Source organism: Rattus norvegicus, chromosome 2 (assembly GCF_036323735.1).
Source record: "Rattus norvegicus strain BN/NHsdMcwi chromosome 2, GRCr8, whole genome shotgun sequence".
NCBI classification, from domain to species: Eukaryota; Metazoa; Chordata; class Mammalia; order Rodentia; family Muridae; genus Rattus; species Rattus norvegicus.
Genome location: NC_086020.1, coordinates 117,594,331 through 117,617,715, shown reverse-complemented (window position 1 = coordinate 117,617,715; position 23,385 = coordinate 117,594,331). Strand labels below are relative to the sequence as shown.

The 23,385-nt window shown below is 44.2% G+C and overlaps 1 protein-coding gene across 2 annotated transcripts in view; it reads right to left on the bottom strand.

Annotated features, from left to right (window-relative positions):
* Window positions 1-666: 666 nt before the first annotated feature.
* Usp13 (ubiquitin specific peptidase 13) overlaps window positions 667-23,385 on the bottom strand; it is a 114,239-nt gene continuing 91,520 nt past the window's right edge. Inside the window, exons 19-21 of one of the 2 annotated variants that reach the window (XM_008760924.4) lie at window positions 23,150-23,303; window positions 6,409-6,493; window positions 667-5,650 (exon numbers count right to left, since the gene is read on the bottom strand). In XM_008760924.4, coding sequence (XP_008759146.1) covers window positions 5,557-5,650; window positions 6,409-6,493; window positions 23,150-23,303 — 333 coding nt within the window. In that variant the 3' untranslated portion in view covers window positions 667-5,556. The remainder of the gene's footprint in view (window positions 5,651-6,408; window positions 6,494-23,149; window positions 23,304-23,385) is intronic. The other variant, NM_001107665.2, reaches the window with a different exon arrangement.

Below are 23,385 nucleotides of genomic sequence, written 5' to 3'. Positions count from 1 at the left end.
GTGGACGGGAAACCAGGAAAGGTTAAAATGTAAATTAAAAAATATCCAAAAAAAGGAAAAATAAACAAATATTTATTGCAAAAGACAGACAGACAGAAAGACAGACAGACTTGATTGAGACCATTCTGGAAACCACAGGAATAAATTCTTCCTGTCCCATGGTTTTAGCGTCAATAGAACCAGGGAGTGGATGTGTTGGGTTTTTTTTTTTTTTTTGGTTCTTTTTTTTCCGGAGCTGGGGACCGTACCCAGGGCCTTGCGCTTCCTAGGTAAGTGCTCTACCACTGAGCTAAATCCCCAGCCCCGGATGTGTTGTTTTAAATCAAGTCTATTGCAATGTAGCAATAGGGAACTTTTACTCAACAGAAACATAGTGTCAGATATGCTAAATCACTGACATAGCATGCTCATACTGCTATTACTACTGGAGGACCAGGACCACAGACCTCTCTGTGTGGCTGGATACCCAACAGGGAAAAGCCAAATGTCAGCTTCCCAGACTGCCACCGTTCCAACCCTCCTTCAAGGTACAGACATCTGCCAGGGACAGAGAGCCGGGTCATATTAACAAGCCATGGCCAAAGACAGAACCAGGCATGGTCTCCAGTTCCCCGTTCTCCTATGGCATTTTTCAAATGAAAAACAGACAAGAGCCATAAAGGGACCTGAGTTTGTGAGAATAGCTTTTAATTTAAAACTATCAAAGCAATAAATTATCCATCTCTTTCCGTTATAGCCAAGTAGTCTCCCAAACACTTGAAGTAGTTTCCACACCAACTGTGACTAGTGCAAAATAAATAAATACCAAGTCTTCCAGCCACCAACAGTAACACTGCTGAGCAGACGGGCACAGGTCAGGCTCAGCCTCTGTGCAAGCGGAGGAGCTGAGATCCACACAGCCTTTCCACATGCCCAGCTGGGAACAGAATACAGGACACGGGGAGAGGGACCACAAGAGAATGTTGCCTGAATTGAAAGCAGTATGCCCAAACCTCTGCCCCAGCTAACATCCACAGCACCTGGAGGATGCTGGGAAAACAGTTGCTAATCTACAGGGCAGCACCGGAGCAAGGCCAAGAGAAGGCCACTGGGGGGCACACTGCTTTTGCAGCTGAAGGGGTGTGTGTGTGGGGGGGGGGGGTGTTTAAGCAAAATAGCCCCAGAACCTACAAGGTGGTTCTTGTGGTTTCTGGGCCTTGTCCAGTGCTTCATGCGCCCTCAACTCCAGCAAAACCATCTGTGTTGTTTTGATTCAGAGTCTCTGCAGGGTCCTGTCTCACTCATGGGATTTCACTGGCGACCTCTCAGTGCAGAACAATAATGGCTGGGCCTTAGGCACACTTCTGAATTGCTCAGTAGCCATGCTAAGAACAGATGACAGTGGAAATGTTAATATTAAATTACCATCACATGCAGTCAACATCATTTGCAACAGTCATTCCGCTTGTTGAAGCTTTCCAAGTATTAGTGTGCGTTTTATGTATATGGAACAACCTCAGTATGGACTGACCAAGTCCCACCAGGCTAGAGAGCTACAGAGCCTGCCACCAACTATAAGGGTGATGAATTACAGAGGACTGTGCTGATTAGCTTGTGTTTGTTTGTTTGGGTTCATTTGACTCAAGCTAAGATCATCTGAAAGAGGCAACCTCAACTGAGAAAATGCTTCCTTTAAGATCAGCTCGTGGGTAAGCCTACAGGACATTTTCTTGATTAATGATTGGTGAGGGAGGGCCCAGCCCAGTGTGGGTGGTCCTGGAAAGCAGGCTAAGAGAGAAGGGGGGAACAAGCCAGTAAGAAGCACTCCTCCACGGCCTCTGCCTCAGTTCCTGCCTTCAGTTCCTGCCCTGACTTCCCCTCCTGGTGGGGTGTTACTTTATAAGACCAAATAAACCCTTTCCTTCCCAACTTGTTTTTGTTCATCGTCTTTATTACACCAATGAAAATCAAATTAGGAGAGTAGGAAATCCTGGTGGCATCGAGTAGGTGGCACCCACCAGCTTCACAGCACAGACCTTGTTCTGTCCCCTGAGACACTGCCCTGACAGGCAGAAGCACATTATATCTAATGCCATCCTCTGTTCTGCTCATGTCTCCTAGTAACCCCACAGACTATGAAGATCTGTGATGAGATCCAGAAGCCACGGCATCTATGATGATGAAGACACCCTTTCTAGGACAGACAGCTTTGGCAGCACATATCTGAGGATGGGACTAGCAACAATGGAATCAGGATTTTAAAATATTGTGCATGTCAGAGCGAGCTGAGAGGCATTCTGAGACTTTTCCAAGAGGATGACATACATGCATTGCTGCTTTTGTTTGGAGTGGGGGGCAGTAGCAAAGGACCTCATAGACTGAAAAGTTTTGAGTTCAGGGTTGGGGGGAAGTGAGATTACCAAAGAAAATAGATCAGGAAGAGAAATGGGATGTGGACCAATGATGTCAGCAACCTACAAGCTAGAATAGCTGCAGACTCCAACACTGAAACTCCTGAGTGACCGCCACAGCTCATGTCTGATTCTGGACAGAACCACAGAAAAATAAACACAAAATGTAGTGGCCAGACAGAAGGAGACTTCACAGATTATCTGGTCTAACCTCCTGGTCCAGAGACAAGGGCCCAGCAGCAGTGAGACTCAGGCATGTGACACAGAGATGCTGTCAGGACATAAGCACACTTGTAAGTCTTCAGCTGAGGTAATGGGACCACAAAGGGATGCCGGGGAAATGGCAGGCACATTCTCTTGTAGGCTTGGGAAAACAAGCTCATCGATTCCAAAATCCTGAAGGAACATTGATATAAAATGTCATTAAAATATGATTCTTCCCAGATTCTTCTCATTCAGAAGAAAAAGAAAACCTATACCAAGCTTGATTTCTGACTTGTTATTTGGGTATTTCGACCAACTGACAAAACAGATCCATTTTCCAAAGACATATTGGGAGTCTACACAAATGGATATCAAAAGATATTTACAGGAAGAAAGCTCTGTCCTCCACACAGATGCCTACATGGAGAGAGAGCCACACAATCACGCCACATCTCACACAAAAAGACTCCCAGCAGGTGGGTCAGCAGACACAGCCCACGTTGTTCCAGTTGTGGCCACAAGCGTCCCATTTACACACGTAAGATAAGTGATATATCCCACTGGTACTCTAGAGAGCTGGTTTGCCTATACCAGGAGACACATGCAAGCACATTTCTAACGAGAAAGCAAGGCACTGCCCACACCGGTGCGTCCAGCTCCTGATCTGAGTGAAGAATAGCACATATACAAAACCTTGCCATGAATAGCCCTTGTGTTTGTGAGGCAGGGAAAAGGCAGTCATTATCCACTTTCTTGAAGTATGTCTTGGCATCAGAAGGATTAATTTGCTTCTTCTACCTAATAAAATTAAACAGTTTATAGCCTAAAATCTTTAATGTGGATTTTACAATGTTGAGCTTGAAAAGTTTTATAAAAACTTCTTATTTTGTCCAAAATATATATACTATCTCTGACCACATTTGAATTCAAACCTCCTGAGAGTCCCCTACCCACGTGAAAGGCCTTTGCTTTGTAACACTGCAAACCAGCCACTGAAGGTCAGTCATTATCCTACCATATGTGGCCCTATAGGGACTACATTTGTAAGGCTGCTTGGTGTGTGAATTTCCACTTCGGGGTAGGGGCGCTGGTCAGGGACACACAGGACAGAGACTTAGGATCTCTGAGCCAAGCCTCAAAGGTGCCTCAGTGGGACAGTGTCAGAGAGAATCATGAGCTCCCTCCTGTGATGTCATTTATTCCCAAGTGGAAAACGCAACAGGTAAGTCAAGAAGACAGGAGCACTCTCCAGTGGGGCCTACCACGTTCCACCTTCTGTTCATTGGAGGTTCTTCAGAATTAATCAAAGCCTGCTAGAAAGAGGGAGGTGTCACCTGACCACCGTGCGGATGAGGAGAATGAGGCACAGATGGAAGGACTGGCCCATAGCCAACTGAGACAGCACCCAGAAGTACCCAGGCCCGTGGCCCTGCCCCACAGCCCGGACTTACACGGGGTCTTCCTTGAGACAGGGCCCCAGGGTTTGAACTCTGACTGTTCAGACTCATCCCATCCCAACCCAATGCCTCTGCTTACTCAGCCCATTCCGTTTCTATTTCATCATTTTTTTTCTGCAGTTCCTGCAAAGATCAATCAAACAAGCACACATCAAGCAGACAGCAATAAATCCTTTCCCATCTGATCAATAATCTGAACTAGAAACTCCAGAGGCTGGAATTTGATGAGAAGTAGTAAGAAAATTATGGAGAGCTCTGGTTCCTCTCCACTGCACATCCACAACTCTGCTCTGATCTCAGACCACAGCTAGGACCCGGAAATGACAAGGAAGGAAGGCCCTGGCTTTGCAGCTGCAACAGAGGTGTTTCTGCAGCTTGCATCCTTAAAGCGCCCCAGGTTGTACCATGGGCCACAGCAGATAGGCAGTGAGGGCAGAGGTGAAGCTGGCCCCAGAGAAGCAGAGATGTGAAAACACAAGGAAGTTCAGGGACCAAAAAAATCAGACAAGCCACAGGCATCTAACGTGATCCCAGGGAGTAAGCAGGAGCTTGGGAGGCCAGTTATTTAACTAAAACTAAACACAAAGCTTTGAGGGAATGCCCTACTGAGGAAGAGATCCCATCTGCCCTTGGCAAAGCACAGTGACAAGACTTAGGCACCTGGCATCAAGGTCAAACGACACAGACCCTCATGAATGCCAGACAGCACTTAAGGGGCCACAGCTCAGCTCTCTGTACTTTAAAATCCAAGTGGGGAACTCACTTTTAACAATTGTTCCTGAGTTATAATTTTTAAAGATGTTTGCCTGCCTTTTCCAAATATGCCTAAAAGCAGCTATTTGGCCTTTGAACACCAATCCATCAGACGTACAGCAGACTACAAAGGTCTCTCTCTCTCTCTCTCTCTCTCTCTCTCTCTCTCTGCCTCTCTCTCTCTCTCTCTCTCTCTCTCTCACACACACACACACACACACACACACACACTCATACAGTGTAATATAAAGTTTGACGTGATTTAAATTAAAAATAGCTCTCACTGCAGATGTCCTAGTGTGCACAGAACTTACTGTGGGAAATGAAAACAAAGTGCCACCAATAAAAGCCAGTCCAGGTTTTGATTTCCTATGTGGAAAAATTTTAAAAGTGGGCATTTTTCTCACTGTGGGGGGCCCTCACTGGTGACCCCCCCAAGTAGAAGAGAGGGGAAGACAGTGCCTCTCTGAGGGGCCGGTGGACAATGCCTTTGCTTCCGTCACTCTCTCCCTGAAGAGTTACAAAATCTCCCAGGACAGAATATCACCGCCAACAGAATTTTCTTCCCAGTTCTTCTCCAGAAGGCGTCGAGTGACCACGCTCTTGAAAGGAGCAGTAAATACCCATGTAGTCCTCCGCATCCGGCTGTCCCAACTTTTTTCCTTTATTTTTCCTTTTTCTTTTTTTTTTTCTTTTTCTTTTTTGGCAAATTATAAAGGTGTATGGCTTCTTCTCGCCAATTCTTGTGAGGTTTAGCTTGGTATCCTGCGGTAAAAGTACATATATCCCAGGTCTTTGGGGGGCCTTTCTGAGGCACAAACTTTGTGGTCATTGTAGATCACCCATCTGAAAACACAGAAGTATGTGTGGGTTTGTGTCAGCAATATCCCCATGGCAGGAGGAAGGCACTGTACACTGTGGAGGGGAGTCTCCAGTAACTCAGATGCTTTAATGTAAGGCCAAAACACAACATAAAAGGAACAGAATTTTGGTAAAGAACCACCCCCACTCCCACCCCTGCCAGGACAGTGTTTTTAACCCCAGGCTGGCCTCAAACTCCATAAGTAGCATAGGATGCCCTTGAACTGTGCACCAGTAACTGAGTAGGAAGCCCCAGTGTTTGTGTTTGTTAAACAGTTGAGCATACAACATGTCAGACACACGTGCATGCTTATAACATTAGTACTCAGGAGGCCGAGGCAGGGGAACTTCAAGTTAAAGACCAGCTAAGACTACAAAACAGGTTCTAGGCTAGCCTGAGCTACACAGAGACTCTGGTTTAAAAAGCAAAGGTGGAGGGGAGGAGTATGCCTCTTCAACCCACTATGAGAGGCTGCATGGTGGTACTCACCTTTAATCCTACCCAGCACTACGGAGGAAGAGGCAGTGGATATGAGTTCAAGAACAGCCTGCTCTATAGTGAATTCCAGACCAGCCCAGGTCTACATAATGAGTCCCTGTCTTAAAATAAGACAAAACAAAACAAAACAAGGCAAAGCAATGTAGGAAGCAGAAATAACATAAAAACACCAGTGCGATTAGTAAAGTGGCTGAGCCCAGGAGGCTGGACAGCATAGCTATCCACTACCTTCTAAAAGACTCACCGTCCCTCCTTCTTGATATGGCAAACATAATGGCCACTCATCGTAGATGTTCCCATGTGACTGATGAACGCAAACAACTCATACACTAGGGAAAGAAAACAATGCCGTTACAAGGCAGCAGTTGGGAGCCAAGCACGCTTCTGAACAGAGCCTGGGGCCAACAGGAGACTGGCTGACTATGTAGATTCACCATGCCATATCGATCACACACACTAGAGCACACACACAATATGGCAATGCACGCATGTACATACACACACATGCACACACACACATTCATACACACGTTCAGATACACACACATTCATACACACACACACACACACACACACACACACACTAATATGGTATGCCGCTATCAAAGTACAGCAAGCACTGTTGTGTGTGTGTGTGTGCACATACGCATGCACACATGCGCATGCATGTGTGCTTGCAATCCCAGAACTCAGTAGGCTGAGGCAGGAGAATGCTGAGTTTAAGACTCTAACTCAAAAATAAAAAGGAAGAAAATGAAGTCAGAGCATAACCCTGAGATTTGTACATTACTCTTATTTCCAGCAACCTTACAATGCCTGCTTGTCAGCTCTAAGGCTATCAATAGAGTCATTGATTTCCACATGCAGGACCATGTCACCTAGGTACTTTGTACTGGGTTGAGAAAGCTTCCTTTACCCCTGGTTTGCTGACTGTTTTCCCTCAGCCTTACCATCTCAATCAATGGCGATCCCAGTCTTCTAGTAACTTATGTCAAAAATCTCGATTAGCTCTCTCGCTCCTTATATCTTGCCAAATCACTAGTAAACCCAGTCACTATGTCCTTCAAAATATATCCAGAAGCCAGCCATCGAAGCCTTCTCCACTCATCCCCCTGGCTCCAGGTCACCAGGGCCCTACTCAGGACTGGTTACAAGTCCCCTAACTGATTGCTGCCCCTCCCTTCTCCCTGACAATTTGGACTACTCTGGGCATGGCTCCCAAAGTGGTCTTTCCTATCTTTGTTTATTTGCTTGTTTGTTTTTGCTTTTAGTGGACGTCAAACTGTGGTTGTTATTGTTCCCAATACCCTCTGGTGACTCCTACAGAGCTCCAGAACCTCTGATTCTTGCAACAGTCTATGAGATGCCCTGACCTCTTCCCATCTTTCCCATCACTTCACTAAGTTACTCTGGCCCCGAGTAGGGCCTCAAGCACACACAGTGTGCTCTGCCCTCAAGCCTCCACACCTACTGTACCTTCTAGCAGCCAACGTTTTTCTTCAATCCTCACATGACTCAAGGCCTCTGCTGTGACCCAGAACCACCCACCTTATAAACCCTCACCTATCTCCCACCTCATGCCACTAGGGCTGTTGCTTCACCCTGCTTCAATTTCCAAACAACACCAAGTGCCACATGATGTCACATACTTATCTACCAACCGTTAGCTCAGTCTAGAACACAACTTGGCAAGGACTTTGTCATTTTTCTTGAGATACTCTAGTCATAGAGAAAAGTTATTTTTACGAGATATCTGAATATTTTAATAAGTGAAAGAGGCAAGTAACCCCTCTCATGTCCACACGTGTTTCTATAGCTTCTTACATTGTACACAGTTTTATCAACCTCATACCAACATGTAAATTTGGGCATACCCTGGTGAATCAATATTAACAGAAAATCAATCATCTGCTAAGTTTCTGTTGCTATCATATTGACTGGATGAAATGTTATCCTAGTTTAAAACTCAGAAGCCAGAAGAAAGACTTGCAATGACAGTCATCATAACTGGGATTCAGTTTTCAAAAGGGTGATCCAGAGATTTTAGATTTGTCTCCCCTCCTCTAAGCCTCCCTCTGGGCTAAGAACCCATTCTACCTCAATAGGCAGGAAATGCTACATGGGAACCTTTCCTTGGCACAAAGCAACTTTGTAAGCAAACCTTTTTGGAACAATTCCATGTCAAATCGCGATTTTTCATCTGGAAAGACACAATGCTACTGTCTCCAAGTGCAGCTCCCTATAGGTGTTCACAAAGAGAGGATAGAGTATCCCCGAGACTTATCCACCCCACCAACTGTACCCTAAAACAGTATCGTCAGCAGTTCAACAGAGCACTGAAGGAGCAGTCCCCACTCCAAGATTGCTCCTTAAAGCTTGCTTAGACTGGTTTCTTTTTTTTTAATTCTTTTTTTATTTTTTTTTTGAATCACATTTTTTTCGTTTTTTCTTTATTAACGTTAGTATTTCTTTTTACATTTCGATCGTTATTCCCTTTCCCAGTTTCCGGGCCAACATCCCCCTAGCCCCTACCCCTCCTCTTCTATATGGGTGTTCCCCTCCCCATCCTCCCCCCATTACCGCCCTCCCCCCAACAATCACGTTCACTGGGGGTTCAGTCTTTTTTTTTTTTATTAACTTGAGTATTTCTTATATACATTTCAAGTGTTATTCCCTTTCCCGGTTTCCGGGCAAACATCCCCCTCCCCCCTCCCCTTCCTTATGGGTGTTCCCCTCCCAACCCTCCCCCCATTGCCACCCTCCCCCCATAGTCTAGTTCACTGGGGGTTCAGTCTTAGCAGGACCCAGGGCTTCCCCTTCCACTGGTGCTCTTACTAGGATATTCATTGCTACCTATGGGGTCAGAGTCCAGGGTCAGTCCATGTATAGTCTTTAGGTAGTGGCTTAGTCCCTGGAAGCTCTGGTTGCTTGACATTGTTGTACTTTTGGGGTCTCGAGCACCTTCAAGCTCTTCCAGTTCTTTCTCTGATTCCTTCAACGGGGGACCTATTCTCAGTTCAGTGGTTTGCTGCTGCCATTCGCCTCTGTATTTGCTGTATTCTGGCTGTGTCTCTCAGGAGCGATCTACATCCGGCTCCTGTCCGTCTGCACTTCTTTGCTTCATCCATCTTGTCTAATTGGGTGGCTGTATATGTATGGGCCACAGTGGGGGAGGCTCTGAATGAGTGTTCCTTCAGTCTCTGTTTTAATCTTTGCCTCTCCCTTCCCTGCAAAGGGTATTCTTTTTCCTCATTTAAAGAAGGAGTGAAGCATTCACATTTTGATCATCCGTCTTGAGTTTCGTTTGTTCTAGGGATCTAGGGTAATTCAAGCATTTGGGCTAATAGCCACTTATCAATGAGTGCATACCATGTATGTCTTTCTGTGATTGGGTTAGCTCACTCAGGATGATATTTTCCAGTTCCAACCATTTGCCTACGAATTTCATAAACTCGTTGTTTTTGATAGCTGAGTAATATTCCATTGTGTAGATGTACCACATTTTCTGTATCCATTCCTCTGTTGAAGGGCATCTTGGTTCTTTCCAGCTTCTGGCTATTATAAATAAGGCTGCGATGAACATAGTGGAGCACGTGTCTCTTTTATATGTTGAGGCATCTTTTGGGTATATGCCCAAGAGAGGTATAGCTGGATCCTCAGGCAGTTCAATGTCCAATTTTCTGAGGAACCTCCAGACTGATTTCCAGAATGGTTTTACCAGTCTGCAATCCCACCAACAATGGAGGAGTGTTCCTCTTTCTCCACATCCTTGCCAGCATCTGTTGTCCCCTGAGTTTTTGATCATAGCCATTCTCACTGGTGTGAGGTGAAATCTCAGGGTTGTTTTGATTTGCATTTCCCTTATGACTAAAGATGTTGAACATTTCTTTAGGTGTTTCTCAGCCATTCGGCATTCCTCAGCTGTGAATTCTTTGTTTAGCTCTGAACCCCATTTTTTAATAGGGTTATTTCTTTCCCTGCGGTCTAACTTCTTGAGTTCTTTGTATGTTTTGGATATAAGGCCTCTATCTGTTGTAGGATTGGTAAAGATCTTTTCCCAATCTGTTGGTTGCCGTTTTGTCCTAACCACAGTGTCCTTTGCCTTACAGAAGCTTTGCAGTTTTATGAGATCCCATTTGTCGATTCTTGATCTTAGAGCATAAGCCATTGGTGTTTTGTTCGGGAAATTTTTTCCAGTGCCCATGTGTTCCAGATGCTTCCCTAGTTTTTCTTCTATTAGTTTGAGTGTGTCTGGTTTGATGTGGAGGTCCTTGATCCACTTGGACTTAAGCTTTGTACAGGGTGATAAGGATGGATCGATCTGCATTCTTCTACATGTTGCCCTCCAGTTGAACCAGCACCATTTGCTGAAAATACTATCTTTTTTCCATTGGATGGTTTTGGCTCCTTTGTCAAAAATCAAGTGACCATAGGTGTGTGGGTTCATTTCTGGGTCTTCAATTCTATTCCATTGGTCTATCTGTCTGTCTCTGTACCAATACCATGCAGTTTTTATCACTATTGCTCTGTAATACTGCTTGAGTTCAGGGATAGTGATTCCCCCTGAAGTCCTTTTATTGTTGAGGATAGCTTTAGCTATCCTGGGTTTTTTGTTATTCCAGATGAATTTGCAAATTGTTCTAACTCTTTGAAGAATTGGATTGGTATTTTGATGGGGATTGCATTGAATCTGTAGATTGCTTTTGGTAAAATGGCCATTTTTACTATATTAATCCTGCCAATCCATGAGCATGGGAGATCTTTCCATCTTCTGAGGTCTTCTTCAATTTCTTTCTTCAGTGTCTTGAAGTTCTTATTGTACAGATCTTTTACTTGCTTGGTTAAAGTCACACCGAGGTACTTTATATTATTTGGGTCTATTATGAAGGGTGTCGTTTCCCTAATTTCTTTCTCGGCTTGTTTCTCTTTTGTATAGAGGAAGGCAACTGATTTATTTGAGTTAATTTTATACCCAGCCACTTTGCTGAAGTTGTTTATCAGCTTTAGTAGTTCTCTGGTGGAACTTTTGGGATCACTTAAATATACTATCATGTCGTCTGCAAATAGTGATATTTTGACCTCTTCTTTTCCGATCTGTATCCCCTTGACATCCTTTTGTTGTCTGATTGCTCTGGCTAGAACTTCAAGAACTATATTGAATAAGTAGGGAGAGAGTGGGCAGCCTTGTCTAGTCCCTGATTTTAGTGGGATTGCTTCAAGTTTCTCTCCATTTAGTTTAATGTTAGCAACTGGTTTGCTGTATATGGCTTTTACTATGTTTAGGTATGAGCCTTGAATTCCTATTCTTTCCAGGACTTTTATCATGAAGGGGTGTTGAATTTTGTCAAATGCTTTCTCAGCATCTAATGAAATGACCATGTGGTTCTGTTCTTTCAGTTTGTTTATATGATGGATCACGTTGATGGTTTTCCGTATATTAAACCATCCCTGCATGCCTGGGATGAAGCCTACTTGATCATGGTGGATGATTGTTTTGATGTGCTCTTGAATTCCGTTTGCCAGAATTTTATTGAGTATTTTTGCGTCGATATTCATAAGGGAAATTGGTCTGAAGTTCTCTTTCTTTGTTGGGTCTTTGTGTGGTTTAGGTATAAGAGTAATTGTGGCTTCGTAGAAGGAATTCGGTAGGGCTCCATCTGTTTCAATTTTGTGGAATAGTTTGGATAATATTGGTATGAGGTCTTCTATGAAGGTTTGATAGAATTCTGCACTAAACCCGTCTGGACCTGGGCTCTTTTTGGTTGGGAGACCTTTAATGACTGCTTCTATTTCCTTAGGTTTATGGGGTTGTTTAACTGGTTTATCTGTTCCTGATTTAACTTTGATACCTGGTATCTCTCTAGGAAATTGTCCATTTCCTGAAGATTTTCAAGTTTTGTTGAATATAGGTTTTTATAGTAAGATCTGATGATTTTTTGAATTTCCTCTGAATCTGTAGTTATGTCTCCCTTTTCATTTCTGATTTTGTTAATTTGGACGCACTCTCTGTGTCCTCTCGTTAGTCTGGCTAAGGGTTTATCTATCTTGTTGATTTTCTCAAAGAACCAACTTTTGGTTCTGTTGATTCTTTCTATAATCCTTTTTGTTTCTACTTGGTTGATTTCAGCTCTGAGTTTGATTATTTCCTGCCTTCTACTCCTCCTGGGTGTATTTGCTTCTTTTTGTTCTAGAGCTTTTAGGTGTGCTGTCAAGCTGCTGACATATGCTCTTTCCTGTTTCTTTCTGCAGGCACTCAGTGCTATGAGTTTTCCTCTTAGCACAGCTTTCATTGTGTCCCATAAGTTTGGGTATGTTGTACCTTCATTTTCATTAAATTCTAAAAAGTTTTTAATTTCTTTCTTTATTTCTTCCTTGACCAGGTTATCATTGAGTAGAGCATTGTTCAATTTCCACGTATATGTGGGCATTCTTCCCTTATTGTTATTGAAGACCAGTTTTAGGCCGTGGTGGTCCGATAGCACGCATGGGATTATTTCTATCTTTCTGTACCTGTTGAGGCCCGTTTTTTGACCAATTATATGGTCAATTTTGGAGAAAGTACCATGAGGAGCTGAGAAGAAGGTATATCCTTTTGCTTTAGGATAGAATGTTCTATAAATATCCGTTAAGTCCATTTGGCTCATGACTTCTCTTAGTCTGTCTACATCTCTGTTTAATTTCTGTTTCCATGATCTGTCCATTGATGAGAGTGGGGTGTTGAAATCTCCCACTATTATTGTGTGAGGTGCAATGTGTGCTTTGAGCTTTAGTAAGGTTTCTTTTACGTATGTAGGTGCCCTTGTATTTGGGGCATAGATATTTAGGATTGAGAGTTCATCTTGGTGGATTTTTCCTTTGATGAATATGAAGTGTCCTTCCTTATCTTTTTTGATGACTTTTAGTTGAAAATTGATTTTATTTGATATTAGAATGGCTACTCCAGCTTGCTTCTTCTGACCATTTGCTTGGAAAGTTGTTTTCCAGCCTTTCACTCTGAGGTAGTGTCTGTCTTTGTCTCTGAGGTGTGTTTCCTGTAGGCAGCAGAACGCAGGGTCCTCGTTGTGTATCCAGTTTGTTAATCTATGTCTTTTTATTGGGGAGTTGAGGCCATTGATATTGAGAGATATTAAGGAATAGTGATTATTGCTTCCCGTTATATTCATATTTGGAAGTGAGGTTATGTTTGTGTGATTTCATTCTCTTTGTTTTGTTGCCAAGACGATTAGTTTCTTGCTTCTTCTAGGGTATACCTTGCCTCCTTATGTTGGGCTTTACCATTTATTATCCTTTGTAGTGCTGGATTTGTAGAAAGATATTGTATAAATTTGGTTTTGTCATGGAATATCTTGGTTTCTCCATCAATGTTAATTGAGAGTTTTGCTGGATACAGTAACCTGGGCTGGCATTTGTGTTCTCTTAGGGTCTGTATAACATCAGTCCAGGATCTTCTGGCCTTCATAGTTTCTGGCGAGAAGTCTGGTGTGATTCTGATAGGTCTGCCTTTATATGTTACTTGACCTTTTTCCCTTACTGCTTTTAATATTCTTTCTTTATTTTGTGCGTTTGGTGTTTTGACAATTATGTGACGGGAGGTGTTTCTTTTCTGGTCCAATCTATTTGGAGTTCTGTAGGCTTCTTGTATGTCTATGGTTATCTCTTTTTTTAGGTTAGGGAAGTTTTCTTCTATGATTTTGTTGAAGATATTTACTGGTCCTTTGAGCTGGGAGTCTTCACTCTCTTCTATACCTATTATCCTTAGGTTTGATCTTCTCATTGAGTCCTGGATTTCCTGTATGTTTTGGACCAGTAGCTTTTTCCGCTTTACATTATCTTTGACAGTTGAGTCAATGATTTCTATGGAATCTTCTGCTCCTGAGATTCTCTCTTCCATCTCTTGTATTCTGTTGGTGAAGCTTGTATCTACAGCTCCTTGTCTCTTCTTTTGGTTTTCTATATCCAGGGTTGTTTCCATGTGTTCTTTCTTGATTGCTTCTATTTCCATTTTTAATTCCTTCAACTGTTTGATTGTGTTTTCCTGGAATTCTTTCAGGGATTTTTGTGTCTCCTCTCTATGGGCTTCTACTTGTTTATTTATGTTTTCCTGGAATTCTTTCAGGGATTTTTGTGTCTCCTCTCTATGGGCTTCTACTTGTTTATTTATGTTTTCCTGGAATTCTTTCAGGCATTTTTGTGTCTCCTCTCTATGGGCTTCTACTTGTTTATTTATGTTTTCCTGGAATTCTTTCAGGCATTTTTGTGATTCCTCTCTGTAGGCTTCTACTTGTTCTCTAAGGGAGTTCTTCACGTCTTTCTTGAAGTCCTCCAGCATCATGATCAAAAATGATTTTGAAACTAGATCTTGCTTTTCTGGTGTGTTTGGATATTCCATGTTTGTTTTGATGGGAGAATTGGGCTCCGATGGTGCCATGTAGTCTTGGTTTCTGTTGCTTGGGTTCCTGCGCTTGCCTCTTGCCATCAGATTATCTCTAGTGTTACTTTGTTCTGCTATTTCTGACAGTTGCTAGACTGTCCTATAAGCCTGTGTGTCAGGAGTGCTGTAGACCTGTTTTCCTCTCTTTCAGTCAGTTATGGGGACAGAGTGTTCTGCTTTCGGACGTGTAGTTTTTCCTCTCTACAGGTCTTCAGCCGTTCCTGTGGGCCTGTGTCTTGAGTTCACCAGGCAGCTTTCTTGCAGCAGAAAATTTGGTCTTACCTGTGGTCCCGAGGCTCAAGTTCGCTCGTGGGGTGCTGCCCACGGGCTCTATGCAGCGGCAGCAACCAGGAAGACCTGTGCCGCCCCTTCCGGGAGCTTCAGTGCACCAGGGTTCCAGATGGTCTTTGGCTTTTTCCTCTGGCGTCCGAGATGTGTGTGCAGAGAGCAGTCTCTTCTGGTTTCCCAGGCTTGTCTGCCTCTCTGAAGGTTTAGCTGTCCCTCCCACAGGATTTGGGTGCAGAGAACTGTTTATCCGGTCTGTTTCCTTCAGGTTCAGGCGGTGTCTCAGGCAGGGGTCCTGCCGCTCCTGGGCCCTCCCCCACGGGAGCCCAGAGGCCTTATACAGTTTCCTCTTGGGCCAGGGATGTGGGCAGGGGTGAGCAGTGTTGGTGGTCTCTTCCGCTCTGCAGCCTCAGGAGTGCCCACCTGACCAGGCGGTTGGGTCTCTCTCTCTCAAGGGGTCTGGGAGCAGAGAGCTGCTGCGGGCCGGGATCCGAGGGTGTGGGACTTCCGGTAAACACAGAACGTGCCCGGTCCTAGAGGAATTCTGCTTCCATGTATCCCAAGCTCACCAGGCAGCTTTCTTGCAGCAGAAAAGTTGGTCTTACCTGTGGTCCCGAGGCTCAAGTTCGCTCGTGGGGTGCTGCCCACGGGCTCTCTGCAGCGGCAGCAACCAGGAAGCTAGACTGGTTTCTTATACTATCGAACACCACATGTCCAAGGGTAGCAATGCCCACAATGGGCCAGGCCCTCCCACACCAATCAAGAAAATGCACCACAGTCTTGCTTACAGAGGCCAATCCCACAGAAGAATTGTCTCAACTAAGATTCTTTCTTCGCAAATGACTGTAGCTTGTGTCAGGCTGACATAAAACCAGACCACAAGGCACTCTCTCCTCTTCAGTTAAGAACTAAATGGATGTATATACCCAGAATCATAAAAGTTTGAAGTTTAGTGTGAATCCCGGGCCCGTAATTTAAATTAACCATGTTTATTAATATAAGCAACTTTCCCATGCATTATTCAAAACTTCCTACTAGGGGCTGAGAGCAAAAGAAAGAAGAATCTCTTTCAACCCATTTGCAGAAGCTAAGTAGGCCAGAGATGCAAACTGTTCTCTGTTTCCAAAAAGACTGAAATGACTAAAGCCAATAGAAAAGCTACCATGGTTCTTCTCTCAGTCCCCTGAGGTCCTGTCCCAAAACAGCAGCCTCACCCTGCACACCCCTTCCCAGACAGAGAGAAAACACAGCTTGAGACAAAAAGAACTAGCTCAGAAATGTTGACTTCCAATAGAGAAACACTCAAAGAGCCTGGAACAGTTTGATGTGCCTGAACAACTGCTACAGCTCTCCATCTGTAAAGGGGTAGCCCTCTGAACAACCAGGCTCAAGCAACCTGTGAAACAAGCACTCTTCTTCCACATAAAACTTACTCTGTGTGAATGTTATGAAAACTATCTCAGTCTTTCCAAAGGGAGAGGGTTGTTTTTGTTTGTTTGTTTGTTTGCTTGTTTACCACATGGTACCACCACCATCCCCATCCATCCAACTGTATTCTATACTATTTGAGAAAGCAACTGTCCGATAAATTCTGTAAAAGTAACTTTATTCTCCTGATAAACTGTTGTCTCCCTGAGACATACTGCTTCAGTCTGCTAACTTAGGCCTAGCCCTGGAAACTTCTAGCCTCTGGACAATCTTATCTAAGCCTAGAATGTTTTCAGCCTCTGAGACTTACTGCTGAATAAGCTTACCCTCTCCTAGCTCTTTCTGAATTCTGGCTGGCTGATTCAACTCAGTTGTTGTGTTTCAAACTCCTCTCCAAGCTGACTGATTCAATCTGGCGCCTCTCTCTCTCTCTCTCTCTCTCTCTCTCTCTCTCTCTCTCTCTCTCTGCCTCTGCCTCTGCCTCTGCCTCTGCCTCTGCCTCTGCCTCTGCCTCTGCCTCTGCCTCTGCCTCTGCCTCTGCCTCTGCCTCTGCCTCTGCCTCTGCCTCTGCCTCTGCCTTTGCCTCTGCCTCTCCTGAATTGCTCTGCTTGACCTCATAAGAACTCTGGCAATCTGTTTTAATCTTCTGGTTCCTCCTCATGCTTTCGCTCATTTTTTCTTCACCCATGTTTAGTTTGGTCTCTCTCTGCAACCTGTCTCTGTGCCGCTGTCCTGATAAAAGTTCCTTCGTCTCTCCCTCTACACTGTTCTCTTGAGGAGCTTTCTCTTTCTTCTCCTGAGAGACAGGCATATCCTATTCTGTCAAATCTTTCTCTGATTTGTCACTTTAACTGCCATTCAATTCATTTCATTTCAAACATTGGTGCTTCCTTCTACAAATCAACTTTACCTTCATTGTTTGGGATTAAAGGTGTGTGCTAAGGGCTGAGTCACACCCAATTAGAAAAAAACTTTTTTTCAGTAAATAACACAATCTCAGGGTTCACAGTGTGATTAAATATAATGCAACAAAATTCCATCAAAGTTTCAAGGTCAAAGAGGTTGAGCTTGAAGACACCATTTGAATGTCATGTGGAGTAAAGGTCACCCAGAAATCACCCAGAAGTTAGAGATCTCATGAGTCAAAGTCCACCCTGTAGCCTGATTTTGTTCTGATGGGAGGAGAAAAGGAAATGAGGGGAGTGTGATATAGGTGTGAACATGACTGTCAAAATCTGAAAGTACAACGTCAGGGTTGTACTCTAATAACTCAAAATTATCCATAGCAACGACACTAGAGTAAGCCACTGCCTCCAGTCTGAAGGGTCAACTAGGTTCATCTTACCACTTACTGCTGAAGTCCCAAACTTAGGAAGCTACTACCAAGTTGTACCTTTTGGCTAATAGAGATAAAAACCAGTTTCTGTCCCATGGGACCCATATGTTCAATGATACAGTGTGAACACATCTGTCTTTGATCTAACCCAGGCAAGCTTACCCTAACCTTTCTTTGTTAACTTGTCCTTAAATAGACCAGCATCCTGGGCTAGAGCTGTGACTCAGTAGTAGAGCTCTGCCTGGTATGCACAAGGTCCTGGGTTCTATTCTAAGCACTACAAAGTAATCAGTCAACAGGAGATAAGAGTGAATATCCTAGTTACTCAGATGTGTTTATGCAGTGGCAGTGTCTGGTTCTCCATCAATGAGCTAATCTGTGAGGTATATTCACTTCACATTTTAAAAAGTCATGACTTCACCTTCTTGAAAAATCACACTTTATATGTCATTACCAGTCAACCCCAGCATCAGAGCACCTGACATGAACCCACTGTCATAAGCAATTACTATATACAACCAGCACCAGTGTTTCCTAAGGGCATGACCTCAGTCTGCACCAAAAAGAAGGAAAAGCTGGTAGACGGTAAGGCCCAGTGGTTCACTCTCATTACCTATACTACAACACCTTTGGCATTTGCATTCCAATATTAACAGCTCACATTATGTTACTGTAATTACAACTGGATACCTCAATCCAGTTGACAGCATCCAGACCCTTTGAGACAGAGAGTACTGACACTACCCATTTAAAGTGCTACACATGCTCTTCTGTACCTGCCCACGCTCCCAACGGTCTTAGCCATGGAGTCCAGAAGCATAAAAACCAGGTGCCTCTGCCACAATGACTCCAAGAACAAGCCACCTAGCAATTGAGATTGCTTGAGATTTCCCTAAAGGACCAAAGACAAAACTAACCCCAGCATCTTAGTCTGTTACTCAAGAGAGCTAGGTTTTCCACACTCTCCCATATGTTCTCCTGACAGCTCCAGTGACCTGTGCTTGTTCCGGGGCAGGCCAGGCTGCCACATAATGAAAGTATCTGTGTAGGGTGGTTAGCAGTGATGGAAGAAATGAAGCCATTGCTATGGTTGCCCATTCCTCAAGGCAGGACTACTGACAAGTGTCTGGAGTTCTCTGTCAGAGGGTGCTGTCTCCCTTTCACACAGAGTTTAGCCTATATGTTCCGAATTACTTTCTTTAGTTTCATTTCTCTTGTTTTGTGGCCTAAAAGTTCAGAACTCCAGTCTCACTGAGCCTGCATGAGTGAGTCAGAAAGCCACAGGCTCTACCCATAGTGCTGAGACGCCATCTTCTGAATAGAGCCAGGGCATTTGCTTACATATGCACTGACCAAGAACTCCTGTACATTTGTCTCTCTGTTCCTGGGAACGGAGTCTGGGGCTTTGTGTGCTAAGCAAGCTCTTTAACACAGAGCTGTCTCCATTCCCCATCCTCGTTATAATGCTTCAAATTATGAAGATCATGTCTCTCCAAATGTAATAGTCCTCAGGCATCTACACTTGGATGTAAATTAATGGGCTCCAGGTTATTTCTTTTAAGGGGGTTAACTATCACTCAAGGTGGGAGCTCTGAAGTCTGGGTGCCCGAGTACTGAGCAGATGAAATGGGTGTCTGCTTCCTGGTTGAAAACTCTCAGCTGCTGTGGAAGCCATCGGAGCCACAGCAGCAGTGCTGGAGGGGTGCAGGCTTGAAGTAATCACGCATAATCATACGGTAATTACATCAGCAATCAGTAGGTTCTTTAAAAAGTTAAACACTCATTAAGCACGGCATAGAATGGGGATGATTTTGTTACAGTTACGCTACCCCGATATTGCTTTTAGGGAGTGGTTATCAAGCAAAGCTCAGATAGGCCAGAATAAAGACTTGATTTCCCCGTCTAGAAAATGTTCAACACTCAACAGAAAATGAGGCATTAGGTCTAAGATTCGAAAGACCCAGCAATAAGAAAGCATGATGAAAAGTGGGCTTTCACCTCCAACCCAATCGGAGACATGAACATAGATGGCAGGTGTGAAACACGGAGAAAGGGAGGCGTGTGATGGCAGCTTAGCAGCCATTGGAGCTCATCCTCCTGGTGAGCAGGGAAGGAGGAAGCAAGCCTCTGGCATGCAAGGCTGTGACAAGAGCTGCCTCCTGAAGGCTGATAGTGACACTGCTTGCTCGGTCAGAAAAACAGAAGCACCTGTCGGTTCATTAGCCACGACCCAAAATGCTTGGGACCTGAAGTGCCCAAGATTCCAGACATTTTTGTTTTGTTTTTAAATATTTGTGTATGTTGGGACCTAAGATCAAACAGAAAATTCCTTTATGTTTCATACACATTTCTTAAAACTAGCTGGAAGGTAACTTATTTCCAGAGTGCCTGCCTCTGACTGTAACCCATCCCATGAGCTCAGGTGTAAAATTTTTCACTGAGACATCACGTCAAGACTCAAAACTTTCAGACTTGGGAGTATTTGGTATTCCAAATGTTTCGGTGCTGAGCCTACAACTCTTTATAGCCCCAAATATTCTAAATGCAGCCTCTGCACATGTCCTCCTTGAGCCTCTGCCTTGGCAATAATCACTCTGAGTCAGGTGCCTACCTTACTGGGTGCAGTGTTAATCCAATGTGGAAGATTCTGGTAGCCACTCTCCACCTTCTTACAGCTATGTTACCCTAACACTGCCTTTCAGGGAGTGGTTCTCAAGGAAAGGCTTCATTTCCTATCAGGCTTCTTTAACAGTGGGTACCCTACATTCCAAATTTGGCAGGTTTGAGGAGAGCCCAACCCTTTGCATTGCTGACCTGTTTTGAAGTAAGATTCTACTGTCCCAGACCACATCTGAATCAGGCTTTCAGAAGGCTCACACTGCTCTCCTCAGCACAATTTTGAGCTGCCCTATATGGGACCAACAACTTGAATGGATATAAGAGTCAGACTCTTGGAACCTGAGAAGGCTGGGACAAACCACTCTGTGTATGCCATAGCCAACATAACTGAAGGGAGACCCTGAAAGCCATCTTAGGGCTGCTGGGGAGAGCCTGTGTGAATGTGGAACTAGAGTAGAAGCTACAGACAAGATATAGGCAACCAATTATGGGCCCTGAGCCTTGTGTGTTTTTCTCTATCTCTAATGTGCCTTCAACAGCTGTGGCGCTTAAGCATCTGAAGTCCCTCTGGAGTTACACCTGGAGGCTGGCCTGGCAAAGTAATTAGAATCTCTCTCTCTCTGTATGTTATGAGATATTCATCTAACCATTTCCTACACACACACACACACACACACACAGAGAGAGAGAGAGAGAGAGAGAGAGAGAGAGAGAGAGAGAGAGAGAGAGAGAGAAGAGGTTCTTGCAACTACAGAAGTAAAGAAGACTCACAAGGTTCAGAAAACTCTGAACTTACAGGACTCACAAGCTACGCCCTCCTCCACGGTTCTAGGGCAGTAAGCAACTTCTGGGAAGAAGAGACTCTTCAATGGAGCCTCCTACAAGTTGTGCTCCGGGGACGCAACTTTAGTGCTCCAGGAACGCACCCAGAGTGGGATGGGAATTTTAGTGATGCATAGTGGGGTGCAGCCCCCTTTCCTCACTCGTATTCCTGTAAGTAACCCCAATAAACTCCCAGGTTGTTTCTGGAGGTCATGTGACAGGGAGCCACAAAAGTCTTCAAAGTTTGCCTCTCTCCCTTGAAAACTTAGTCTAAAAAGAAGTTTAGTCTAAAAATAAAATAAGTGAAGGCCTATCACAGCTCATTACATAAATTATATTCTTCTCTTTTTCTGTTTCCATGTGTACAGTGTTCAGTGTGGGTGCATGTGGAGACCCAAGATAAACATCAGGATTAGCTCTTGATTGCTTTTCTGCCTTAATCACTGAGAGTCTCTCAATCAAATCCAGAGCTCACCTAGATAGTGGGTTTTGCTAGAGGCTTGCTCTGGGGATCCCTTCTCTCTGCCCTCGAAAGTTGTAATATAGATATATTTACTAAGTACCTTTTCAGAGGATTTCTAGCAACCCTCTGTCCCCACTGACACCCTCAACTCCATGATCTGATTCAAGTGTCTTAAAAGATGCTTGAACACACTTTCATGGTGTTCTGCAAGGGTAAAATTCAACATCTAGAAAAACCTGGGTATCCACCATTGTAGATGAATAGGAAATTTGGAAGAGTTGTATCTTATTCTTTTCCAACTTAGCTAAAATAAAGCATTTAAGTCAATAAATGTCCATTTTATAGATGAAGACGGGAAAGGCAGGAGATGAAGGGAGGTAGAATAGGAGGAAAGGGAGGAGAAGAGAGCAAGTGGCTAAGTTCTGAACACGAGGTGATGATATCATGGGTTCAGTGATGGAGGGGGGATTTCACAAATAGGGATTCATCTGACAAAGACCTAAAGCAGGCAGGAAGGGAGGATGGTGGCTGAGTGTGGTGATGTGGTACAGGCTGCAGGAAGAAGGATGCAGAAGTAACAAACATGGTAGGCTGGGTTGTGACTGTAGAGCATGTTATATGGCAGTCTAAAAAACTAAGTGTCATTTGACAGGAAATGACAGTACAGGAGGAGGATCTCATGATGGTAAGACCAAGGGTGATGGATCTAAACTTGTCCCTACCACCGATGACCTATATGACCTTAGAAACAGTACATACTCTCCCCACCCCATTTTCTCACCTGTGAAATTGGCTACAGTAAGAATTCAAGGGGTTGGGGATTTAGCTCAGTGAGGGGTTGGGGATTTAGCTCAGTGATAGAGTCCTTGCCTAGGAAGCGCAAGGCCCTGGGTTCGGTCCCCAGCTCCGAAAAAAAGAACCAAAAAAAAAAAAAAAGAATTCAAGGAATTCTTATATACAAAGTGCTTATGATAGTGCCTGGCATCCAGCCACTACACAACATTTAGCTACTGAGAAACAGAACCAGTCTGCCTGTGGCGCCATTCCTCACCATCTTGGAACAGCTCTTCAGAAAACTACCAGCTGTTAGCCTGGAAATGGGAGAGTCCTGGATCTAAGATTGCTTCTCTACATTCAAAGCATTCCTCTGTGAATATTAATGCTTCTTTTGGCCTAAGCTGTCATGCTTCATGAAGAAATTGGGTTGGAATTATAGCTCCACTGAGAGAGTGCTTACCTAGCTAAGGCAATGCCTTGGTTCAACATCTAACACCCATAGAAAGGAAAAAGTCTAAACTGGTACCTACACACATTCTCTCTCTCTCTCTCTCTCTCTCTCTCTCTCTCTCTCTCTCACACACACACACACACACACACACACACACACACACACACACACACACCAACATTCTTGTAGCATGACTCTACATTATCTAGATTTTTATCAAACCATGGCAGCCAAAGAGGCGGGATACACCATATATGAGAGGACAGGTCTATACTAAGGTTGACGTCAAAGGTTCCAATACACGGAGGGAGGGGAAGCTGTGACCTGAAACATACTCATGACTGCTGAGGTGATGCCTAGGGCTGGGACTTACTTCCAGACCCATCCTTGACTCTGGGCCCCTCTGGCTTGGCCTCAGACATGATGTTTGCATTCGCATTGTTCTCCATCTCGATGACAAAGTCACTGTCCTCTTCAAACTCAGGGTGGCTGAAGATCCAGTCCAGTGCTCTTTCCAGGTTATGGTTCTGAAGAAAGGAAGTTCACAGTGCACTCAGCATTCGGGCCTCATCAAGTTCCGAACATCTGCACCAGACGTCAAGCAGCTAG